Raw genomic sequence first — 27,825 nt, 5'->3', positions numbered from 1 at the left:
TATGATTTTTGGTAACTGTAACGTCACAGTACAAAAACCGGCCAAGAGCGTGTCGGACACGCCCGAAATAGGGTTCCGTAACCATTACGAAAAAATTAAGTAATATTTTTATTAACGATTTCATATTTTGTACGGAATATTCCAAGTTTAAGTATATTTTATACCTTAGGCTGCTATTTACTCTTAAACTACTAATAATTCTCAAGAAAACTTAACCGTTATAGTTTTCCTTCTAAGTTTGATATACTTACTACCATCCTGATTTTTTTTTTTAATTTCCACCCACCGGTTTAGATTTTAGAGGGAAGACGCTCGATTTTAATGAAAATTTGCACTTTAAAGTTGAATATTTTGCAAACAAATCACTTAATCAAAAATCGTTTCAGCAACCCCGTAATGGTTTTTAAATAGCTATCCAACGATACTCCACACTACAAGGTTGGATGAGAAAAAAAAACCACCCCAACATAGCAAGATAATAAGATGTAGGTACAGAGACGAGCCCTTATCCCTTAAATCCAGTTAACCAATAAGCGATAAGCGATAAAGCCGCCTATTACTTACCTTGTAATATTCTCTGTGTGTCTGTTTTCTGTATCGTTTACTATTTCTGGTGTACATTAAAGACAAATTGTTTGTTGTATTGTATTAAATTATAACCTTTGAAAAAATGTTTAGTTTTTCGAAATTCATGTGCGGAATAACATTTGAAATTTACCACGACCTTTGCGGTGAAGGAAAACATCGTGAGGAAACCTGCACAAACCTGCGAAGCAATTCAATGGTGCGTGTGAAGTTCCCAATCCGCACTGGGCCCGCGTGGGAACTACGGCCCAAGCCCTCTTGTTCTGAGAGGAGGCCTGTGCCCAGCAGTGGGACGTATAAAGGCTGGGATGATGATGATAACCTTTGAACGATTGGCAGCATCAGAATCAAAAAGTAGGTACTTAATTGATATTTTTTGTTATTAATTCATTCATTACAATACACATATATTTAATTATATGTATATATAAATAATAATAAAAAACAATAGACTACTCCAATCAATTATAATAAAAAAAATGTCTGGAAGAGACCCCATCATGGGATAAGTTCGCCTGTATACAACTGTCTGTCACAGTTATCTGGTTTTTTATTTTGTGCTTTATGTACAGTAAAGAGTTTTTTAAACATTTATATAAAGGAATATATATCAAGACAAATAAGCGGACCACAGGCGGACAAACTGATTCATGTACCAAGGTGGAACCTTTGAATAATAATAAATTTCACTATGATTCCTTTGATAAAAGTGTGGGCTGTCAACATGATATTACTTAGTATTCAGCAGGAAAGTTCCACCCTAGATATCGTCGGGTTGAAAGGCTAATGAATCCAAGCAACATTTTTAGAGACATTCAACTGAAAATATGTTCGTAATCAGTTCATTTCCTTCTCTCGTTTGAGATATGTATTTTGACATAAGTATTCACTTCACGCCACTAGCTATATAGACAGTGATCTCTGGAATAACAGACACGTATAAGCATAGAGTACTTACCATCCCGATATTCCCACAGGATCCCATGCAGTGTTTATCCCAGAATTTTTACACATGCTGATGGTTATGGTAGGTATTATCTAAGGATCACACAGAAAAAAAAATTGTAAATGGTACCTACCCTGACGTGCGCTGCTTGCAAAGGAACTTTCTTTGCGATGCTCGGGTACATCAGCCAGGAAAAAGCAGGCTGCCTTTCCACCAGAGATATGCGAGGATGTGTTGCGAGGGATGTGTTTTTTCATGAACCAATAGAAACGCTTCATTTACCTCGCCTCGCTCCGCTCAGTTGTTTCCACCAGAGATACCTTGCAACACAATCCTTGCTCATTATTGGTGGAAAAGCAGCCTAAATATCCCAGGGCTTTTAATAAACACTCGATCGTAATTCCTTATTTACCGCCCTTAAGAAACAATGTACAACAATACGCTGACTTTAGTCACTGTAGCCGAAAACGGCAAGGTATAATTAATACAGGTGCACCTAGAAAGGTATTTTCGCAATTCCCGCGGGATAAGCTGGCTAACTGTTTTTCAGGAGCGAAGTCGCGGGGTGAAGGCATTATAGGGTTCTAGATACTTGAATATGAAATTTATTTGTTTATTACGTATATAGGTCATAGTAAATAGACCAAGGACATCTGGGTCCTATGTGCTATATAAGGCAGCGGTCCCGGTTGGAGCGCCATTCTGTCCCTGCTTTTCGCTGGTGCCAGAAGTCGGCGTCAGGCGAGCTGCCCACTTATCTGCCGAGACACCGCTTGCTGTAAGTGACTTGAGATTTTACTTAAATTTTCCAAGTTTTGTCAAGTAATTCTATTTTATCAAACTTTTTAACTTAATATTCTTTTACGATACAGGTTCCATTTTTCTCAATTTTAAATTAATTTTGGAACACTTTTAAATTAAAGCTTCGTTTCCTTAATTCCCTTAACATTTTAAGTGTAGCGTTCTAATTTTTTTTCCAAACTTTTTTAATTTAATTATTTTCAACGTTATATTTAATTCTTGCTCAAATATAAATTAATTTTGGAACACTTTTAAATTAAATTTTCGTTTCCTTAATTCCCTTAACAGTTTAAGTGTAATTTTCTGTTTTTTTTTCCAAACTTTTTTAATTTAATTATTTTCAACGTTATATTTAATTTTTGCTCAAATTAAAACTAATTTTGGAAATAGTTTTTTTTTCATGCGAGGCCATTTTAATTTCTTTAATTTCCATAAAATTTATAGTGTAATTTTATGCGCCGTGCTCGCGAAAGTGTTAATTTAAAATTTAGGTCTGAGGCCTCTAGTTTGGCAACGCAGACGAATACCCCTGGTGTTGCAGATGTATATGGGCGGTGGTGATTGCCATCCAGTAGAATAAAAAAGTGCAGTGCAGCGAAAGTGAACGAACGGTTGAATAGTTCGAACAGAACGGTTGTACGGTCAAGGGCTTTAAATCATAAGCCACCATGGAACCATTTCACAGTAAACATCATAGTGGCGTCGCATTAATTAACAATGTAAGTCGTAATGATTTTTCCTTTGAAAAGGTTCCATTGTGTCTCATGTATTAAAGTTCTTGAGTGTACACTCTATGCCTTAATTAGCTGCCTTGGCTTGGCTGGAGTTGTGTGTAGATTTTGAGCCCCTCAGCCGCTCAAAAACTTCTGGTGCCGACTGTACAATTGAACGCGTAGCGAATTTACCCCTTTTTGCGCCCGGGTGCGGTTAAGGCTCGTTCACACGGCACATCCAATACTTTGCGGGAACTGACTTTGTACGAGAATTTTAGCGTCAGAGCGCGACGCCAACAGAATGTTTTACAGTTTGGCGTACTGATAATAAATTGTTATGTATGTGCTAATAAAAAAAAAACAAAAAACATATTAAACACCCAAGACCGGAGAACAAACATTCGTATTTTTCATACAAATATCTGCCCCGGCACGGGAACGGGAATCGAACCCGGGACCTCAAGCTTCGTAGTCAGGTTCTCTAACCACTATAGGCCTCGGTCGTCTAAGCTTGGAATAAAAACCTAGGTAATAAAATAATAACCTGCTAAAAATCAAATAGGGACAGGATCCTACAGAACTGAACCATGTGAACGGGCTCCGATTTTCAGGATCCGTTAGTTATATCCGACAAAGTTTGACGCCGTGTGAACAGGCTCTTAATGTTGGTGCATCTCCGCGAGCTCCGTATTTATCGGCCCGTAATTAACGACCCTGAAAATTCCAACTTTGACGCCAATAATTGTCAGGTTTGAATTATCTGGGACACAATCTGCATACAATATTTATATCTTACAAACTAACTAACCTAACGGGGCTAATTTTAGCATACACGAGAAATAGAACAATTAATAATCTAACCAACGAAAAAAAAAAAACTCCGACATTGTCACTTTAAAGTTCAATATTTCAAAAAGGGCTGCACAAATTTTGAGAAAACATGTCTAAGAACCATCGCTAGAAAACCTGCGTTGAAATAAAGAACCGCATTCAAATCGGTCCACCCGTGTAAGAGCTACGATGCCACAGACAGACAGACAGACAGACACACATTGCGGTCAAACTTTTGCACCCCTCTTTTTGCGTCGGGGGTTAAAATATTTTTATTACTTGTTATATCGGCCTGCATCCACCGTAAACCCGCGTCTTTAATCAGGTCATCCGTCCATCTCGTTGGTGGACGTCCTACGCTGCGCTTGCCGATCCGCGCTCTCCACTCGAGAACTTTTCGGCCCCAACGGCCATCTGCGATCATCTGCTGGTCTGAAGCGACTGGGGTCTATGGGGGAGGCCTACGTCCATCAGTGGATGTCCTGCGGCTGAGGTTATGATGATGATGACTTGTTATTATTCGGTTTAAGTATATAATCTTTATTTCTCATTAAAAACAATTTGTCACTTACATGAGAAACTTAATATCTAGGGTAATATTATTAACTTCCGACGCAAAAAGAGGGGTACGTTATAAGTTTGAGCACTATGTGTGTCTGTATGTTTGTATGTCTGTCTGTGGCACCGTAGCTCTTTAACGATTTGAATGCGTTTTGTTTTATTTGATAGCAGGTTTTCTAGCGATGGTTCTTAGACATGTTTTATCAAAATCGGTTCACCCGTTTTTGAGTTTTCCAACTTTTAATTGCTCAGGTTAGTGTACTATTTAGCTAGGTATTTAATAAGATTAGGTCTGAAACTTGAAAATTTACCGAATTACGCATACTATGTTCGCAAAATATTTTTTAAAAATAATTTCTATTTTGAAGCAAAATAAAAAAAAAAATGTAAAACTGTTTTTTTTAAATATATAGCAATATCAGTATCCATTAAATAGACTCCATCGAATACGATAGAAAAATATTTATTTTTTTAAATGACGCAATCTGTGAAACGGAACAGAGTAGTGACGTGACACATCATTATCGGCAATGAGGGCTATCGCGTATGAATACGCCGCTAGAGGCGCTAGTGTAGCGTCAGGTCTCCGAAATGCAAAATCTCATAGCTTTTGGGTGAGCGACGCAGGTTTATTTATAATTAGAATAATTTTGTGAATATTTTGCATTACCTGAAATTAATTATGGCAAATATGCGTTCCGGGGCAATGAATGTATGTGTTTTGAGACAGATTTGTCTTTCGGACCCGCGGCTTCGCACGCGTAAACTATTCGGTCTGGTAGTCGCAATTGAAATTTTCGGGATTTTACAAAAGTCCCCTGGAAATTTCCAAAATTTATATCGTGGTCTTCATTGAGGTTGTGTTGTGAATACCTAACTGTACAAAATTCAAGACTCTAAACCCAGTGCTGAAATTTCAATTTTTTTCCCTATCCAAATTCAAATTCAAAATTCAAATTCAAATCATTTATTCAGTAAATAGGCCGCAATGGACTCTTTTACATGTCATTTTTTAAACTACCAGCGCTTTCGGAAAGACCATCATTGCCAAGAAGAATGCGCTGGAAGAAACTTGGCAGAAAGTAATTTTTTCAAAGTAAAATAATTACAAATAAAATACTTAAAACTACAGTATGAAATTAAAGAAAAAATTACAAAATAATAACAATAATACAGGGATGTATGGGGTCCCTTAGTTACAAAACTATCCCGTGGGAATATCGGGTTAAAAAGTCACTTATGTGTTATTCCACACGTCCAGCTACCTACATACCAAATTTCATGACTAAGTCCAGCCCTGTGAGTGAGTGAGTGAGTATGTTTGTTACTTCTTCACGCTGAAACGGCAGGACGGATTTGGATGAAATTTGGCATAAGGTTAGTTTATAACCTGGATTAAAAAATAGTATACTTTTTATCCCGATATTTCCACGGGATAGGGATAAAATGTCTAAATAACAACCGCTGGGCAAAGGGTCATGAAATTTGGTACGCAGGTAGCTGGACGTCTGAAATTACACATGGGCTACTTTTTATCCCGATGTTCCCACTGGATAGGTATAAAATCTCGAAATAACAACTGCGGGGCTTATGGACATGAAATTTGACCATGATTGTTTTTAATGTAGCGTCAATGAAAACAACTGATTTAATTTTCGGGAATCCACACGGGAATTTTAAAAAATCCTGCAATTTCAATTCTGCTGCTGAACCTAATGATTTTCGTGTGCGAAGCCGCGGGTAAACACGAGTAAATTAATAAATAGCATTTTAGGCGTAAAAACTTCGGCTAAGCGTGCTTAGACACTTGTTCTTTATGCAGGACACTCACCATGAATAAGGACAGCAACAACATCACGGAAATTATTTCCGTGCTAAACTTCGACCACGCGTGGACCCTGAGAGAAAGGTTGCTGGTTACGGTCGCATGCCCTATCTTTGGCTGCCTAATGAATGGATTCTTCATATCTGCCTTTTTTGTTGAGGACGATCTCAAGAAAATTGGTAAGTGCTGAACTAATCATTGGAATACAAAGAGCTCAAAACAAAAATCGATCAAACAGTTAAGTAATTTTTCATTGAAATTGGATCAAAAACAAAAATCGATCGAACAGTTAAGTAATTTTTCATTGAAGTTGGATCAATTTACTATTTAAGATTTTTTTACGATATCTTCACCTAGGGTGTTTAAAAATATTCTGGGGATTTTGGGCAGCTAAGTATCTGACAGGAAACTTTTATGGCAGGTCTGGTGTTCCAAGCTTTGATTGGTTTGTCTGACATCATCGTGACGATGGGAGTAATTCCCACGTCAGCTGTGCTACTTCTGTCAGGACAAAGCGATTCCAAATCCGTATGCAACGCTCTGCAGTTCTTTACCGAGGCTTCCACTTACAGCTACAGCATTTTCTTCGCGGTAAGTAGCTATTGTGCATGAACCATAAGCTGTGAGTATTGCTCATGTATCTTGCGTCCATTAACCTTTAGCATCATCTTCATCAGTCTGTCAGTAAGTCAGTAACTAAACCTTCATCATCCCAGCCTATATATGTATGTCCTACTGCTGGGCACAGGCCTCCTCTCAGAAAGAGAGGGCTTGGGCCGTAGTTCCCACGCGGGCCCAGTGCGGATTGGGAACTTCACACACACCATTGAATTGCTTCGCATGTTTGTGCAGGTTTCCTCACGATGTTTTCCTTCACCGTAAAGCTCATGATAAATTTCAAATGTAATTCCGCACATGAATTTCGAAAAACTCAGAGGTGCGAGCTGGGGTTTGAACCCACGATCCTCTGCTTCAAAGGCGATAGGTCAAACCACTACGCCACCACGGCTACTAACTAAACCTGAGGCAAATAATATTTAGTTTTATTAATTACTAGCTGTTGTCCGCGGCTTCGCCCCCGTTGTATTTTTCCTGTATTTTCTTCCATTAAAACCTTCTCCTGACAGTAACGAAAACAACAAAAAAAGAATTAGCGAAATTGGACCAGTCGTTCCCGAGTTTTGCGCTTAGCAACACATTTTAAGATTCATTTTTATTTATGTAGAATAAGCAATGTTCTAGAGAGCTGTCCTTTCCACAGATGATGTCACTTGAAACGTTCTACCGGCAATGCAGATCCCATAAAGACTACGACGGATTTATCTCAAAGATCGATATTATCGTCGTTAACGTCTTAGTGCTCACCTTTGGCACCGCCGCCTCTGGCGTCTACCTCGGGCTAGACTATGACTGCTGCTACCGTTCACACTCCGGCAACTATACGTTCAGGATTGTCACTAGTCTTGTCTTCCACGTTATTCCTAGCTTTATCACCATTTACTGCTCGGTCTGCGCCTGTATGGAAATGAGGTTTAATGCCAAAATCTGCAGGCCATGTAGAATGTCGCATCAATACAAGAATGATAGGAACGGGCATTATGCTAACATCGTGGCCTTCGTTCTATACGCAGGTGGTTGGATGCCTTACCTCATCTCGGTGTATTGGTATCCATTCACGAGTGACTCGCATTTCTATAGGAGCGTGTGGATAGGGATAGCCCGTTCAGTGGTCACCAGTTTTGTGTACGGTGTCCTGGATAGAAATTTTAGGCGGGCTTATGGGTACCTGTTCCAATACTGTTTCTGCAAAAGCTTAATTAAACGTCGAATGGTGAGACGCCATATGCAAGCTGCCGAGTACTACGCGGCCACCGAAGAAGTGCATTTGCGCATGGGCCATCATAACAGGTCTCGCCGCCCTGCACTATGCCCCCGCCGCGATACGCCATAAATATCTTGTTTCATTGAATACTAAATTCGACGATACGACCTGTTCGACAATGATTCGAAACAAAAAAACTCGGTCATATGAAATACTAATGTAGTGTTCCAACCAAATATTAAATGTATTGTGAAATAAAAAACGCAAAAAAAAGTAGCGACCCGCAAACAAAAATAACTCGATTACATCAAATACTAATGTAGTATTCCAAATATTAAATGTATTGTTCTGTGAAAAAAAAAGAAAAAAAAAACCCAGCTTCGCACGGGCAAAATAAAAATAAAACCGGCCAAGTGCGAATCAGACTCCCGCACGAAGGGTTCCTTACCTATACAAGATTAGACATTAGCAAAAATCGACAAAAAAAACAACCTTTGCTGTATCAATACAAGAAGCACAATGAATGTCAAAATCTACCACCGGTTCGGAAAAACTATACAGCGTGTATTTTTGATACTACCTAAAACTGTACTAGACGAAGATTTAAGTGCTGTGAACCGATATCAAAACAAATTTTTAATTTAGAATTAACTACCAGAGCGTAATTAATTTTTGAAATATTTTCGAGCAGCAATGTAATGCGTACAATAATTTGATACGAGAGAGAAGCGTTCTCTGACAGCTGTCACGTCAACAAGTGCGACGTTTTGAACAAAAACAAAGTAGTAATAGTATCACGTACTGATACATTGCGTGCTAATTAATTTTATAATAAATTCAAATTCTTTATTTCGGACAAACAGAGTATCCATAGTGTAGCGTGAGGTCTCCGAAATGTCAAATCTCATAATTTTTGGGTGAGCTACGCGGGTTTATTTATAATTAGGAAAATTTTGTGAATATTTTGCATTACCTAAAATTAATTATGGAAATTTTGCGTCACCGGACAATGAATGGCTGAATGGCTGAATGGATGTGTTTTGAAACAGTTTTGTCTTTCGGAAACCTTTTTCCTCCCTTTTTTCCGAACAAAACGGGGACTATGCAACACTGTGGCATGCTCGATATTTTTATGGTACGGTTTTAAGGTGTATTAAATATGATTTTAATCTAAACTTTGTTTTCACGCCCGTAATAACAGACTTTGAAAGCCACACTTAAAAACCTCACGCGACAGTGGCGCCATCTAGAAAGACAAAAAACGATATGTAGTGTGTATTTTGACATTAGCTGTATACCTTAGGAAGATAAGTTATTATTTTGTATTCCTTGTTGTTCTTCAACCTGAAAAGTGAAAAAGTCAAATGTATTTTTTATCACATTTATTATATATATCAAAGTATAGTGTATTTTGACATTAGCTGTATACCTTAGGAAGATAAGTTATTATTTTGTATTCCTTGTTGTTCTTCAACCTGAAAAGTGAAAAAGTCAAATGTATTTTTTATCACATTTATTATATATATCAAAGTATAGTGTATTTTGACATTAGCTGTATACCTTAGGAAGATAAGTTATTATTTTGTATTCCTTGTTTTTCTTCAACCTGAAAAGTGAGAAATGCCTTGTAATTTGGTAAAGGTGTCTTGAAAACTGAGTGTGATATATTAGGTAGGTAACACCTCGTTATAGTTGACTCAGCTAAGCTGGGGGCTACTACGCAATTCGAAAATCGAAGTTCGTTGTTTAAAAATATTTTTTCACTTCTCATGCTCGTAATGTTGGTATATATGCTGGAACTAGGTGATATAAAATTACTTATTATGCTCTAGTGCATAAAGTAAAATATTCGTCTAAGACCAAGAGGTAATCAGGTGTCAACATCCACAAACAAAAAAGTTTCTTCATATTTCGTTAATATTTTTATTTTATGGAAAACTAAAAATCAATCAAAGTAAATCAATAAAACTAAACATTTACAGCAATCCATGAAAAATCAAAGGTACTTAGTACGTTACCAATTGTTTCCACTGTTGCTATTTCATTTCCTCTCAATCGAAGTGAAAAGCACTGTAAAACTCCTGCATTAAACCCATTTTCCTGTGGACGTATCTATCCACCACGGCTATATGAACGTCTCGGTTAAAATGGCTCTTTTTATGCTCTTGTTGCACAATCTACAATTATTGTTTGACAAACGTAGTGGTTCTAGAAAATTCTGTATTTCTCCTTACCTTGCTCGCTGATTCACTCGAGTCCAATGAGGAATCTCTCGCAAAATCGTTACCGTTGAGCCACAAAAATATTGTATACTCAACTGGCTTTTTAGCCAGACAAGAGTCTCGCATTGACATTCTATTTCTATAGTTCTGTGTTTAGTAAATTGCTGTTATAAAATAAAAAAAATGTTATAAAAAATAATAAATGTTTGATGTCGAGTTTTATGTTTCATTCACCAATACTCGTACAATACGAAGAGACTATTCCTATCTTACTCATATATCTTCAATGTACAGTCGAGTTCATAAACTTGTGAGCAAAAATTTGATCAAAAATATCTGAACACGACTCTATTGTTAACGGCGTAGAAGTTTGTGTTTAGATATTTTTGATCGAATTTGTGCTCACAAGTTCATTAACTCGACTGTACAGTTGAACAAACTGATTTATGTACCAGGGTGAAACATTTTAATAATCAATTTCACTATGATTTACTTGACAAAAGTATGGGATGCCAAAATGACATAAATAGCACAAAGGTTCCACACAGGTACCTACATGATTTAGTTTATTCGACTGTACAGACAAATCAGTTTGATTCCGAGACCACCATACAAGGTGTGCCCTGTAACAGGAGTAAAAGATTAATCTGTCATCTCCCAGGATAACAGGATCAAAGGAATTTGGGCACAAATTTGTGCCTCTGGGAGAGGACAGGTTAAGGGGCTGTTTCACCATCCATTGATTAGTGTTAACTGACGGTTAAATGTGATGCCTATTCGAAGAAAACAAATAGAGAGGGCATCATATTTAAACGTCAGTTATAATCAATGGATGGTGAAACAGCCCCTAAACCACAGCGTCCACTCTTCATCTTAAGCTAATTTATTTATACATCTTTTGAAAATAGCTTGTACAGTACGATTACATCCACTTTGACACTCGGCAATTCTTCAATGATTGAAATCAAGATTTGGTCATGGCCTTATCCGGCTTTTAGTACAGTACCCTTATGGGCTGTTTCACCATCCGTTGATTAGTGTTAAATGACGCTTAAATGTGATGCCGTCTCCGTCTATTCGAACAAAACAAATAGAGACGGCATCACATTTAACCGTCAGTTAACACTAATCAATGGATGGTGAAACAGCCCCTAAGAGTACAGGAAAAATAACATATTTTGGTGGTAAAATATATACATGTGCATCAATGAAACTTTGTTTATAACTTTATCTTAGCACTAGAAATGAGGATCTGCCGAGTCCTACCAAAATTTAGGCGTCCTACCCCCTCCCAGGGGCTATGGGCAGGAGGCAACGCTTAAAAAAAAGCAAATTATACAAACTAGGTTAACTAGGCAAGTGAGGTATCATTTTCTATGTATTTTTTTGCGCTGAATCGAATTAGACCACACCTATACTTATAAGACCAATATTTGGCGAGATATAAAGGGTTTTTGTTGAAAACATAGAACAGTCTAAAAATCAGTACCAACAATAGTTTTGACAAGATGTGGATGTGATGGTAATACTGACTGATTGCTGTCAGTGATCCTGAGACGCCTATATAGTTGCTTAAACCCAACATTGGTTAAGTTAAACAAAAACCCTTCATTTCTCGCAAAATATTGATGCTAAGTATAATCCCGTCTTATTCAATTCAGCGCAAAAAATACATAGAAGAATACCTTACTCATAGAAAATGAAGACTTTTAATATTATTAACTAAACATGTTCATTGTTGATATGTCGGCGGCCGATCGTAAAATCCGCCAGATCACGAAATTCCTAGGCATATCGTTCACGCCGTCATTTTATGATATGCCTAAACGTTGGCCAGGCATATCACGATGTGCCTGAGAAATAATACGGCAGATCGATTAGAGCAACGCATTCGTCGATATTCCTAGCTCTATACCGGGCACATCGTAAAATAGTTTCTTTTTTGGCCACTGGTGGCGCTGCGTATGCAATGGCGGCCGTGACCAGCTGACCGGCCGTGTTTGTTTAGCGCGTGAAAAATGTCGGCGTCGCAACAAAATGATCTTTAAACCGAAAATAGTGATTGATTCAAAATAGAAGTGCAAAAGAAGCTTTTGAACATCAGCTCCGTTCTTTTTATGTGAATCAAACGGATTCTGTGCACAATGTGAAAAAACCATGCACGTCTGCCCGTATTTTAGAGGTTAGTATTTTGTTGATAAATAAAGTATTCACTAGTTATTATTTATTTATATAGAAAAATTTAGGTACGACGAGCGAAGCGAGGAGTGGTTAGTATTAATTGTGATCAGAACCGATATGGCGGCGTTTCATGATACGCCTAGGAATTTCATGATCTGCCTAAACTGGCCAAATCATGAAATGGCGGCGCTTCATGATATGCCTAGGAATTTCATGATCTGCCTAAACGTCACTAGGCAAATCGCTAAACGGTGAGTTTTGAACGATATGGCGGATGTCCCTTAGCCAATTCATGAAATGGCGGCATTTCACGATATGCCTAGGAATTTCGTGATCTGGCGGATTTTACGATCGGCCGCCGACAGATATATAACATACTGTACATAGTGTAAAAGTTTTCCAATTGTTGTGGTGATTATTAAATTCTACTTTTGACTTGCTACCCATAGGCCTAGGATATATGTAGCATATATGGCTGGCATATGAATAGCAGGGTGTACGATTGTGTTGCTCGGAAGATGAGCTCTGGTTAAGTTCGAAACGCGTCAGTGCAGTGTGGTGGTTTTGATAGATGGGTTTGAGTATTTTGTGTGTACAGGGTGGAGGTGGAGGAACTGCATGTACCTAAGAACAAATAATAGTCATGATCACATCACGCATATCTAGCATTAACTTATAGATGGAGAGCGGAAATTTCGTACCTACTTGATACCGCGATGAAATGCACAATGGTTTCCCATAAAACTGATGCTGAGTCCGAATTTGATAGTCTGCCGCGGCGGAACTGGCCGAAAGTACCAAAAAAATAGTCACTTCCGGTACGAAAAAAGGGGCGTTATTTAACCCACCTGATACTGAAATAAATTATTTCAGCAATAGCAAGTCAAGGTATTTATTAGGCGCTTAAAATTAGTTGCTGATTTATTAATTCAGAAGACAAATAATTAAATTTGAAGCCAAAAATTACAGTTTAAAGAAGCTGCGTTAATTACAACCATTAAGAAAATACAAAATATCCATAGGACTAAAACTACTATTAAATTAAAATAACTAAAACTAAAACTTTAATTAAAAAAGAGAGGTGGGCCTCTTGGCATGGTGCCCATCACGCAGGCAGCATTCCCGCGTTGAACTGCGATTGAGATTCTTTGCGCGAGAAAGCTGCCGGCGCGAGGGTTGCCTGTTGCCTCCCTTAACCTATTGCTGAGCTCCCTGTGTAGCTCCAGCGCACCCTTACCCCAAGGACTTAGAGTCTCGACGCCGAAAGCAAAGAAATGATATTGGGCGCCGAGACAGGTATATTTTGTGACCTTGAGGCGATCCCGGGCGTCTGCCGCCGCCCCCGCACATTTGGTAGTTGCTGGTAGGCAGGACACCGCAAGTCAAGGTGTTTCGGCAGAAAAAGTCTTGGCAGATTATTTAGTACTAGAGTTTACCCGCGGCTTCGCACGCGTAAACTATTCGATCTGGTAGTTACAATTCAAATTCCGGGATTTTAGAAAATTCCCGTGGGAAAACCCAAAATTTAAATCTTAATCTTTATTGAGGTGTTATGTTAAGAACAACTATTCCGTAGGAATATTGAAATAAAAGTAATCTATGTGTTATTTCAAGACATCCAGCTATCTACATACCAAATTTCATGACTGTAAGCCCAGCGTTTGTTATTTCCAGATTTTATCCCTACCCCGTGGGAATATCGGGATAAAAAGTAGCCTGTGTTATTCCAGATGTCCAGCTATCTAGGTACGTACCAGATTTTATCCAAATCCGTCCAGCCATTTTAGCGTGAAGGAGTAACAAACATACACACAATCTTTCGCATTTATACTTATGAATATAATATTATAGGTAGGATAAGTAGGATTAGTAGGATAGTCAGTCACCTGCTTATAGATCTAGTGAGTAATGTTTTTTTCATCGTATCAAAATACGAACTTTCCCGACAAAACACATTATTCATTACTTCTGTACAAAAACAGTTATGATAAAAAATCACAAAAGGTTTCCGAACACTGTTTCTTATGCAATACAAATCTGCAACTGGAGTGCCGAAAACGCGGATGGGCGTCTAATTTAGCTTTCCCTGAATGCCGCTGACGCCGATGGGCGTCTGTTCTGCAGAAGCCTCGGCATCGCAGCAAAGTAGGTACGTACTCGTAATCTGGCGCGCGACAATGAATGGGTTAATGTTCATGCTGGTATCAGATGGGTATATTAAGGGGTCCTGGTCGTCACCTTTGAGCGCGTCTGCCAAGCACTTAATATAATAAATGCGAATGTGTGTGTGTTTGTATGTTTCTCCATCTTTCACTTCGAAACAGAGCGACGGATCGACGTGATTCAAGTCAAAGTCAAAGTCAAAATATCTTTATTCAATTTAGGCTATAACAAGCACTTATGAATGTCAAAAAAAATCTACCACACCGGTTCGGAAAAACCTCTGTTGAGATGGTATATTTTTTTAAACAGATTTACAATATTATTAAATGATATCTATACACCACAAGTTTTAACACAACTTTATTTTTAACACTATTCATTAACTTAGCGATTTTATCAAGTTTATGGGCTAGAGGATGAAATAGGCTACTTTAATCCCCCAGGCTATTCCTCATACATAACCATAACAACTCCACAGAATAACTAATAGTACTACCGTAACCATGGGATAACCTAACCTGTCCAACTTAGAATGGTTGAAATATTTTAAATCTCAATAGTGGCGGATCCGATTCTAATGAAATAAAGCTAAGAAAAAACCGGCCAAGAGCGTGTTGGACACGCCCGAAATAGGGATCCGTAGCCATTACGAAAAAATTAAGTAATATTTTTCTAAGGATTTTTCGTATTTTATACGGAATCTTCCATAGTTTAGGTATATTTTATACCTTAGGCTGCTTTTTACTCTTAAACTACCAATAATTCTTAAGCAAACTTAGCCGTTATAGTTTTCCTTGAAAGTTTGATATACTTACTACCATCCTGAATTTTTTCAAATTTTTCCACCCACTGGTTTAGATTTAAACGGGGGGGGGGACGCTCGATTTTAATGAAAATTTCAAACTCAAACAACATTTATTGACAAGAAAAACACACTACATCACAACAAAAACACAGTGAAAAGATAAATAGGAGAAGAGAGGAAAATAAGAGACATTGTGCTGTAGTGTGATGCCAAAAGGACTCAGCTCAGCATGTGCCGTAGCCCTGTAACCAGAGCTGCAGCGCTGGTTTCCAGCTGAACCCCGGTGAGTGTGCACCCACGTAACCGAACGCGTAATTATTGCGGGAAAAGAAAAAACTATATTATATATATATATATATATATCAACAAACACACAAATATAAACACATATAACAAATATAAGAATTATAAAATACCTATAAACATATATATGCGTGGAAATTTGTACAAAATGATTTGAAAATAAAATAAAAGAGTAGCAATAAATTCAATAAGCAATAATAAGATAAAATTAAATAAGATTAGGGAGTAAATGCAAATTTTAAAATTGAATTTTTCGCAAATACATCACTGAATCGAAAAATCGTCTTAGCAAACCTCTAATGGTTTTAAAAGACCTATCGAACGATATTCCACACTAAGCATATGGTTGGATGAGAAAAAAAAATCACCCCCACTTTACGTCTTTACGTCTATGGAGGTACCCTAAAAAATTTTTTTTGGATTTTTTATTATACTATTGTGTCGGCATAGTTTACATATATATCCGTGCAAAATTACAGCTTTCTAGCATTGATAGTCCCTGAGCAAAGCCGCGGACGGACAGACCGACCCTAAAAACCGGCCAAGAGCGTGTCGGACACGCCCGAAATAGGGTTCCGTCCGAATATTCCAAGTTAAGTATATTTTATACCTTAAGCTGCTATTTACTCTTAAACTACTAATAATTGTCAAGAAAACTTAACCGTTATATTTTTCCTTGTAAGTTTGATATACTTTTACATATATATTCGAGCGAAACTACAGCTTTCTAGCATTGATAGTCCCTGAGCAAAGCCGTGGACGGACAGACAGACAGACATGGCGAAACTATAAGTGTTTCGTTTTTGCCATTTTGGCCACGGAACCCTAAAAACCGTTAGGAAACACGCTTTCCCAAAAAAACACACTGAAATTGGTCCATCCGTTTGAGAGCTACGATGCCACAGACAGAGACAGACAGACATTGGCGTCAAACTTATACCACCCTTCCTTTTGCGTGGGGGGTAAAAAGTTATTTTTCCTTTATACATACATTTGTACAGTACAACGTCCTGCCTCTGTAGCCAAGATAATCATAGAACTAAAATAGGTTAAAGCCGTTATTCTAAATTCGAAGTCGATAAAATAGTGTCCATATGCGCGCACTTACCCGCACTGAAGTGTTAGTTCCCTAACGACTGTTTTTGTTCACTACACAATGGGTCTATATTAATTCGCATAACGTAATTCCTAATTCAAATTGTCATAACGTTATTTCGCATAAGTCATTATTAAAATACTAGCTTTTGCCCGCGGCTTCGACCACGTGGAATTCGGTTATCGCGCGCTGATCCCTCGGGAACTATGCATTTTTCCGGGATTAAAAGTAGCCTATGTCACTCTCTGCTCTGGCCCATAAACTATCTCTTTGCCAAAAATCACGTCAATCCGTCGCTCCGTTTCGACGTGAAAGACGGACAAACATACAAACAGACAAACACGCAATCGCAACGTAATTCGCATCACCTGAATACTCATAATGTTAATGCGCATAATGTAATTTGGCATAACGACTAGTTGGCATAAATTACGATACTATGCGTAGGTATTGAAAAACTCGTTTAGGTAGGTATCTCCATTTTTATACAAAATAGGTTAAGGGAGGCAACAGGCAACCCTCGCGCCGGCAGCTTTCTCGCGCAAAGATTCTCAATCGCAGTTCAACGCGGGAATGCTGCCTGCGTGATTTTTTTAATTAAAGTTTTAGTTTTAGTTATTTTATTTTAATAGTAGTTTTAGTCCTATGGATATTTTGTATTTTCTTAATATTTCATAATAAATATTTTAGTTATAATTGGTTAGCTGACCGACTTACTATGGAAAGGCGAAAAAAAAAATAGTTTTTCGACCTATGTTCCCTGGAGAAAGTTGTTTAAGTAAAGGATCATCATATCATGTATACCTGTAATGCCAAGACTTTTTTAATATATATTTTCGGAATGTTATTTATTAATAAGTAATAGTAAAATGATAATAATTATAAATACTTAATATAAAACCAAAACAATCCTTCATACAAAATTTTTGGTGGTAGATAAAAAAATTGTGCTTCCTTCTAACTGATCTGCTGGAGGAGCCCCGGTTACTACGAAATTCAAAAACCGAAGTTCTTATCGTACCATCCCTCTCACTCTCTTAAATAATATAAGCGCCATCGGGAAGCCAAGATACGAAGTTCGAATTTTAAACTTCGCTATAGGGCCTCTTTATCCGGCGAAATTTTCCCACCGCCATCTACCAGCGTTCGTCGGCAAACTAAATATTTCCGCGTACTCGACGAGTGACAATACCGCAGCCTTGCTCAACCGCGAGCCGTAACGGTGAAAGGCACAGTGGAGCAGACGGCGACCACTCGCGGCCATGACAGTACGTCCCTTGCGCGCGCGCAACTTTTCAAAGGTCCACTTTTACTTTTGATACTTTGTGTTTGTGAACTATGTGATATGGAAGTTCTAAATATGGTGCGATTTTTTGTCCTGTTGTGTATTATCACCACTACGTTTGCCCAAGGTAAGCTGTCTTATTATCTGCGACAATAACGAATATACAACATACTTTCGCTCTGCATAGTGACCTAAAGGATTGCCATTTTGGATTGTACCTAGTGACTCATTTTTTTTTAATAATTCGGCAATTTTTTGACAGTGTTGTCTTGTTGCCGTTTTTTAAGCGGTTTGACTTTAAATGACAATGGTCACAAGAATATGAACGTCACCGTTACATATAGGTACAGTGTTCAAAATATATGAACCGGTTTAAAAGTCCTTGGTGACTGTTGTGTTGTGTTCGCATGTTTTGAGACTCAAGTTTTCTGACACAATTTCGTTAGTGACCGTTAAATATCCCTTGCTTATACATAGTGTTATTAAAAAACTGAGAACCAGAAAGTAACTGCCAAGAAGATCAGAATCAATTACGCATGGTTAAAACAAGTCGTATGTTTTTTAATTTTTTCATTGTGCCCAATCTAAAAGTGCAACATGCACCAATTTTAGCGAATGCATATTATTATTTCGATAATTGAACGACGCGCGACGGCCGTTTTGCTGTCAGTTTCATTTTCTTCTAAAAACTGTGAAGCTCACGGTCCTTTAAAATTAAACTGAAATAATTCGAAATTTTCTAATTTGAATTCGACCAGATTGTGTTTTATTAATACAGCAGACATTTGTATAAATAATACGAATGATTGTTCTCGGGTCTTGGATGTTTAAGATGTATTTAAGTATGTATTTATGTATAATAAGTATGTTTATCCGTTGCCTAGTATCCGTAATACAAGCTTTGCTTAGTTTTTCCATTGGTGTCAAGTGTCCCATGATATTTTTATTATTACCTATTTAAGGTTTATTTTAGAAATGCGAATAATTCAAATTGTTTCAGTTTCATTTTAAAGGCGTACTGGCAAGCACAAATTGCAAGTGAAAAGTTAGAAATTAAGTACTGACTTAGCAAAATATACGAATATATATATATTGAAATAATTTAAGGTAGATACCTATTTGAAAATAAATGCAATAAACTACTTAGCTTAAAATGAAAATGACAGGTTTTCAGGTAAGTATTTAATTAACACCGCTTATAAGTATACAACCGCTTTAAATTAATCCAGAAAATTGAGCAGGTTGGGAACCCTATTAATAATAAGATCATTCAAGATTTTGCAACTATGGTTGATTCAAATAATTTCTTGACGTTTGATGTTCAAAGCATAAGTATACCGCGTCAAAGTGACTACATATTAAACCAAAATATCGGACGAAATACCTACAGTGTTGAGAAAAACAACTTAACATACCCTTTTCGGCCAGCTCGATACAATCGTGCAAATAATCTTGGGCGCGCGTGAATTATCATAGCCCTTAGTGTAACTTTTCGATTACAAAATACGTCTCGATGGCGTTCCCGTTGAAATCTGTTTGTATGGATACACGAACGTCGCAAACGTTCCGCTAGAGGCGCTGTTCGTGTTTCCATACAAATTGAGATTTTAACGCGAACGCGATCGGGACGTATTTTGTAACAAAAAACTTACACTAAGGGTACTTGACGCGAACCACAATTAATTGACATTTTAGAAAAAAAAAAACAGGAAAAACTGTTTCTCGGCCGTAACAAGCTAAACATCTGCTCAAATATTTTGTATTTAAAACACCGTGTATATTTAAAACTATGTTTATACAATGCTGATTTGTATACTCTTGTTATGACTTACTCAAACTCTTACTTAACTGCACGAAATAAAACTGCGTAAGCCATTGTTAAGCATGAAAGTTGGCTTGAGAATACGCTAATCAGTGATCAAGGTAAAAGCTTCTTATTTTCTCGTTAAGTAATTTCTACCGGGTGGGCCCTGTAACAGGAGCAAAAAATTAAAACACAGGTTCTGCTACTCAAATGGAACTACTTTAGCTTTGCAACTTTAAAAAAATAAGTAATTTTATAATTATGTTTATTACAAACAAATTAAATGGTATTTTGAATGTACGGCATCTAATAGCCTAATTGACATCGCTTGTCACGTAGCGAAATGATGGATTTCGCAATACATTGCTTGTCCAAGTAAACTTTTAACTATAATAAAAATCATAATACAAGTTATTTTCAAAAGTTGTAGAACTAAATTAGCTCAAGATGAAAAGTGGAAGCTGTGGTTTAATTTGTTACAGGGCCCATCTGTATAACATGAATTATAAATGTAGTACGAATATATACCCTGTTCTTAATTACATGCGATTACTATCTGTCTTTCAATACGTCACACTACATTATTTACAGTGCTATGCATCCTTACCCTAGTATCTACTTAAGCAAAATATTATTCGTGTCTGTTCTATCATATCCTTAAATCAACAAAAAATATTGGCTGCAAACTTTTAAAACATTGTCGACCTATTAAATATAATAAAATAATATACCTATTAAATATATCTATGAATAAAATATATCTATATTTTATAATATCTATATTTAATAGGTCCTATCGCTTAAGCTTAGACTATCTAGACTACGACGACCAAGAAAGACTCAGATAATTTAAAACATCTTGTTTTAAAGATACATAAATTCATAGTTTTCTATGACCTGACATGTATTAAACACATGTTCAATGGCTGTTCAAGTTGTGCTAATGAATGTCGTTAAGCCTTTCATAACTATATAGTCATAACTATAGTTATAAGCTATCTTGAGTTAACGTAATTAATACTGTCCTACTGCAAATGCGATTTATTTAACTCATAAATGATCTTGTACCTGCATGACCAAGAATATAAATAACCTTGTATTAGTTGTAATTTTACTGTCGTTTTTGTTGAGTGTACTTTCAACAATCTACATTATCTGTACCAAATTACAAGTCAATCTGATTACACGTGGATGGAATTAAATTTACACGATTTGAAGATAGTAATAATTGCAAGTTAAAAAAGGATAATTTATTTTCTTGGTTATGCTTTATATTTATAACATAGTCTTAGCGTAGGTAAAAATAAAATAACTAGTAATGAACTGTACCTAATGATTGCACTGTAATAGTCCATTACCTACTAGTTATTTTAATGTTTCTATTTATGCCACATTTGCATTTATCCATCGATTTATAAACGTTAGTAGGTACCTATTAATTACCAACGGTTAACATTCCTATAAACAAGTAACATACCTATTATAACGTTTAAGTAGTTGATTGACTTTTATAATATTCATTTAGCGTGTAAAACTTTTGAAAACCAGCGCCATGCCGTGACTGAAGAAATTCAGACATCGGCTTTTGTTGAGTGGCATCCATTTTGGTGCTCTGTTAACTACTGCTATATAATTTAGATTCAGATTTCATGTAAATACAAACTTTTTATACACTAAATAAATTTATTCTATTCTATTCTGTTCTAAAAGGCGGAACTAAAACTTAGACATAATAAGTTGGAATGAACATCTTATTGCTTAACACAAATGTTATATAATTAAGAATAACATAAAACAAATCAAACGTTCTAAAGATATTTGCCATAACTACTTATCTGGGCTGTATTTTAAGAATTTATTCTACGGCCTCTCGGAAAATGAAAAACTGAAAAAATTAAAGACTTCTTTCTTGCAATAAATCCTATGACAAATGTTTATAATATAAAGTAATGGCACTGCGAAGAATTAGTTTACCATGGGTCTGTGGGTACATATTTACATTCAAGTGTAAAGCCGCGTTTAGACTTGCAAGAAAAATCGTGCAAGTTGCATTACATTGCGAGGCCGTAAAGCCAACGAGTTGGTAGTGGTCAATCGAGCGCCGCAATGTAATGCAACTTGCTGGTCTAAACTTGGATTTAAAATATGAACTTATTCAACGTTCCGTTAAATTCAGGACATTCGCAAATATCTTAACAATCCCGCTTTGTGAATGTACATACAGTTTCATCGTTTATTTACCCTGTTAGGGCACAGCTGGGCACAGTAATATACGATACTCCATATGACATCAACTATATGATGTTCCTAAAATTTAAGTCGCATACGCATCGTACGCATTTGCACGACGGCGTCTGGATGCTCTGCCCTGGGTTATCTATCACAGAAGTTAGATTCGGCTCTCTTCTTCCTATCGATATATTGGACCCCCATCTAGCAAGAGGTCTTCTTCGAAGGCTTTTTGAGGGAATAACAAATAATACACAATGACAAATGTAAGACCAGCACATATTCATTCTATTGTTCGACTGCTTCTGTTTACTTGTTGTTATTATGCGATGCTTTTATAATATGTACAATATTGTATAAAAGTGTTTTGCGCTGTTAATTAAATAATGAAGGACACCTTTACTTTTCGATATTTTAAACTTTAATCCACAAAATTACGTGCTCACATTTATAAATCTAATGACATTTCATTAACAAAGTGTTAAGCCGGGCACTGTACGCGCTGGGAGTGACCTTTTCCGATCGTTTGCACAAAAACACTAAAAACAACTTTCGACTTAAATTACAAAATCTACTTTTACTCGATTAAAAAGAGGAAAATTTTAATGCCTTAGGTTGAGACAAGGATATTGGTTGAGTTTAATACATAGACCGCATTCAGCCTACGACCCATAACTTGAACGAGTAGGTGCGATAATATAAGACTGATTTATACGAGTACCATTATACTGAACTGATTAATGTTATGTAAATAGTCCACAACTAATTAAATACTAAGTGCTATAACCGGACTCGGAGTTACTGAAGCAATTTTTAAACCTACCAAACTACACTAAGATAATTAATCGGTCTGACGATTTTAGTCAGTAATGTGTGACTATTATCTCACTCGCGGCTTAGCCCGCCACCCATCCAGCCATTTTTATAGCATGAAAAATAACAAACGGAGACAAAGACTCGCAAAACTTACGCATTTATAATATATTAATTGGACGCTGTTATGCAATAGTGTGTTAACCCTGATTAATTTCATTAGTCTTTGAAGTTTAGTTGTATGTAAAGGATCATTCTGAAAACCAGCGCCGAGGCTTGCCGTGGCAACACTTTTTGCTTCTTTCGCCACAATGTCTTTTTCTTTTTCTTTCTTTTTTAGTACGTAAGAATATGTAATAAGGTTGTCTTATTTTTTTATGTAATTTTTTTTGCTGTGCCGAATTTTGCCAAGTAATTTTATCGTTTCTAATTCTGCAATACAATGTCAACCCTTAGAAAATAATTTTAACAGTTGACATTTTATTGCAAAATGACCTCAGTATTGCAAAACAGCGTCCTTGTATTGTATTGTAAACTCTCTGTTCTACATAAAAACACATGACATCCATACTTACTAATATTATAAATGCGAAATTGTGTGTTTGTGTGTTTGTCCGTCTCTCACGTCGAAGCGGAGCGACGGACGGATCGACGTGATTTTTGGCATGGAGATAGTTTATGGGCCCGAGAGTGACAATGACATAGCCTACTTTTTATCCCGGAAAAATGCACAGCGCGCGATAACCGAACTCCACGCGGGCGAAGCCGCGGGCAAAAGCTAATAAACTTAACAGATATAAAAATACCAAATGTTCCATACAAAACATCAAATTAAGAAAGTACCTACTAATTGAAAAGTACCTACTATTTTTTTAGTCATATTCATATTTAGGCCAATGTCAAGAGTAAAGAAAACTAAAAATATCTTAACAAAAAGTTAACCCACGGTGTAAGCACTTTAATATACGTAGGATTAATTGGATAAAAAGTAATAGTGATGTGACCTTTACACGTCTAAAAAATATACGATAATTTGTTGGTACCAACCGATTTTTCCCCAAGTCGAAACATTATTGACTACTACATACAGTTGTGGCCCGTCGAATTTAGGCGATTTCTACTCAAAAGTAAGGTGTTAATTGAGATAATTTGCAAACTAAAACTTAACCGGTGTGGAGCAAGGTTGATTTTGCAACCGCATTGTGCAAGAATTGCTAACGAAAGTTATAGGTTTCTGTAAAGTTGAGTTAAATAATGAATTATTTTAATTATAACACTCAATTGGACATAACCAGTATAACCTACATAGTAGGTTATTCACTGTAACTGATGATTTCGACTTTTTATGCTGAATTCCAGGCTGGTAGGTCACTGTGGGCACCACAAACTAATTTTAGTGTATCCTTCTGGCCGGAAGGTTACTTTTAGCGAGTAAGTATGGCATAAAAAGTTGGCAACACTGGACACAAAAGGCGTTAAAACAATGTATCTATTCTGATTTGGTTTAGTTTACGCGTAACCTTCGCACAGTAGGTACTTCATTGCAGTCAGGGTCATAATAATATGTAACCACTTTTAAGCCATCGCCATAGCATCAAGACTATAAGTAAGTTATCTACTGTTATATTACTATAACAATTATGTTACTTGTACTTTGATACTTGACATAATTGATATTTTTGAAAATAATTGAACAGAAACTTCCTATTTCATACACATTTGCACATAAGTGTTTGATGTCAGTTTCGTATTTATCTCATCGAGATTTAATACATCCATCTTTCACAAAATATTTTAACACAAGTGTTGGTATATCTTGCTATGTATAAAATCGCCAACAGTAAAAGTGTGCAGTACCACTACCATGAGTTTACAGTGACCGTACTCGATAGCGACAGCTTAAATTATTTGTATGGAGAATAATTTACGCCGTCGCTATCGAGTACGGTCACTGTAAACTCATGGTAGTGGTACAGTAGTCGTGTGACATTCACTTCAACTTTCAAATCATTTGCGTTAAGATTACATTAGCGATAAGTAATTTGCAATAACAAGCAAGAAAGATATAATAAAACACTTTTGTACGTACCTACTTTTTACTTTATAAAAAAGTTGTAAGGTAAAATCCATCCGGAATTTTCAGAAAAAGTTATTGAAACGACTTTTTTTAGATTTGGATGAAATTTCGTTATCCTACATCCAATCATCAGATCCTGATTTGGTAAGTTAAAGAAAGAACAACCTGGCTATATTTTGAATCAAAAGTTATTGGAGTTTTATTTTAAAACACTTACAACAAAAGTCCGTGCAGTAAATACGGGCGATTCGAACTTGCGACCTCAAGCTTAGTCAGGGCCATATAAACCACTATGTTATCCGGTTGCATTTGGCTGAGTTCCTTGCCTTTATGTATGTATCTATATATATAATATAATACTTTAAAACGAGCAATTCTTGTATAATAATATATGTATTATATACCTATATATTTCGGAGATCTCAGATTTGTTATGTAGGGGTTTTTGCTCTTATTTCTGGGAAAACGCTTGGTACCGAGTTTTAGCCCTCGCCCAGATATTGTATATAATATCCTGCTCTCGGTTGGCACACCTCTATACATATAAGTACTATGTGGTTCAAAATTTATTTAAGTTTTTATATTTACACACATTTTATAGGGTTCAGTAATTGAAATGAAAAAAATGAAATTAAGAAAACATATTGCCCAAAGGTGGCCTGGATTTTTGTTGAAGATATCAGTATTATAGAATTTTGAATCGGTAGCCCAACATCCTGGGGTAGGCCCTAGACCATACTGGAGTGTGCACGGCCCACCCGGTCCCCCCTCTATATACGCCTCTATGGCGATATTTGTCACATATAGCACGAAACCCTACAATGTGCGTGACACACTTAATTCTAAGGTAGCACCAATACAGTATCCTACTCGTAGTTAGAAGAGCTCTGAGGACAGGCGCAAGTCGTTCAGTGGGACACAGGCGGCCGGTTTGATGCGCGTGCGTGTGCGTGTACGCATCCACGCACACTACGACACGGACAAGTGAAAGCTGCGCATGCGACGCGGCGGTCCAGTCCAGCGGAGATCATCGATATTTTTAATCGAAAGTGAATTTATCATTGTTATTATGATTTGTATATCGCCTTAATGTTTGTCACTCGTTTAGCACCACCCAGGGGACACGTGCAGGGTTGTGGTGGGTTTCTCCTGCGGACGCGAGTAACAATCGTCCCATACGATTAAATAAATAAATAAATGTTATTATGATTCTAAGGACCACATCGAAATACTATAGTTGTAGTGTATAATGGTTTATCTACATGTATATCATAACTTCCCTATTATATGTTCAGAAACGACTATCAAATGGCCTTTATTAAGAAACCTGGTATCTGCGGGTGCATCTTAATGTTCACATTAAAGTACAGGGTAATACTTTTTTTAACAATGCATATCTGTACATATTGTAGAAAACTTATGACATGCACGTAGATAATAATTATTATTCAAAGTCAAAGTCAAGTCAAAGTCAAAGTCAGTCAAAGTCAAAGATCAAAGTCAAAATATAGGCCATATCTGAACATATTATAGAAAACTTATGATATGCATGTAGATAAAGTTATGTATGCGGCTATACATAATTAGGCATTAAAACACTCGTGTGATCTTATTATGATAAAACCACACTCGTACTTTAATGCCTCTCATTATGCACCAGCCACATAAATAACTATTTCGATCGTGTTTCATCGGAAAGGTTCATATTATTCGTGCTATCTCAGTTAGTTTCAGTACCCATCGTACAACCGTTTTAACGCTTACGAGCAAGTCCATTTTAAGTTCATTACTTACACAAATAATGTTGCCACCTTGCCACAGGTTCTCCAGTGCTGTAATATCGATAAAAAAACGTGAGGACGCTATCCGCCATTTTGTTTTATTAGCATTTGATATAATGTCATTCGAATTAACTGCCATCGGTTTTCTCGGATTTATTTCCGTTATTGTGGATTTTCGTTATGTTATTTATTTATTTTAATTTATTGTTATACTAGCTATGAAAATAAAGTCCAAAAGTGACAAACATTTCCATTCCACGTCTATACAAGATTATATCGACATATTTATATCGATATATTCCTATGCCCATTATTTTTTGCTATGTCTGGTTACATTTTTAGCTGTCAATCTAGTTCGCCTAATTCTGGACACGAGTATAGTTTCAATATTTTAGAGAGATCTTCAATATTGATCACATACTCGTGCGATTGTGAATGATCAATATTGAAGATATCTCTAAAATATTTTACGGTTTTACAGAGGTAATGTCATATTTTAATTTTAAATTACATTGCTGCGTATTGGAATAATTTTAGGGTTGCCAAAACGAGTTAGCAATTCACAAGTTGCGGAACATTCTAGATTATATTATGTGTCAGATATAAATAAGGCAGGCCATTGACATAACATAAGTAATAAGGCATGTAAGTATAATTTTCACCGCTTCTTTCTGTCACACGGTATAAAGACGAGGGTAGAAAGAGATGTTGAATTTCAGCGCGTAAAGCCGAGTTTAGACCTGCAAGAAAAAACGTGCAAGTTGCATTACATTGCGAGGCCGTCAAGCCAACGAGTTTGTAGTGGTCAATCGAGCGCCGCAATGTAATGCAACTTTACGCTTTAGACAAATACGGCCTCTGAGCAAAACTCGTCGGTTTTTTTCGTTTTCCTGAAGATACAAATGAAAAAGAAAAAAAAACGATCTTTTGTTTCGAGTACCATACGATTTGCATATTATATTATAGTGTAGCTCTTTGATAT

General features: G+C 36.6%; 2 protein-coding genes across 2 annotated transcripts in view; both read left to right on the top strand.

The window, feature by feature from the left end:
- Positions 1-2,232: 2,232 nt before the first annotated feature.
- Positions 2,233-8,213, top strand: LOC141428778 (uncharacterized). Its single transcript, XM_074088822.1, has 4 exons — positions 2,233-2,309; positions 6,260-6,441; positions 6,684-6,853; positions 7,524-8,213. Exons 2-4 carry the CDS (start codon positions 6,270-6,272, stop codon positions 8,211-8,213), a joined length of 1,032 nt encoding a protein of 343 aa, XP_073944923.1. The 5' UTR covers positions 2,233-2,309; positions 6,260-6,269.
- Positions 8,214-18,102: 9,889 nt separating this feature from the next.
- fw (CUB and Sushi multiple domains furrowed) overlaps positions 18,103-27,825 on the top strand; it is a 164,374-nt gene continuing 154,651 nt past the window's right edge. The window contains exon 1 of the mRNA XM_074100344.1: positions 18,103-18,266. Within this exon, the coding sequence (XP_073956445.1) occupies positions 18,200-18,266 (67 nt within the window). The 5' untranslated portion in view covers positions 18,103-18,199. The remainder of the gene's footprint in view (positions 18,267-27,825) is intronic.

This window comes from Choristoneura fumiferana, chromosome Z, assembly GCF_025370935.1.
Source record: "Choristoneura fumiferana chromosome Z, NRCan_CFum_1, whole genome shotgun sequence".
NCBI lineage: Eukaryota > Metazoa > Arthropoda > Insecta > Lepidoptera > Tortricidae > Choristoneura > Choristoneura fumiferana.
The sequence above is the reverse complement of the archived record's forward strand: the minus strand, read 5'-3'. Positions and strand labels throughout refer to the sequence as shown.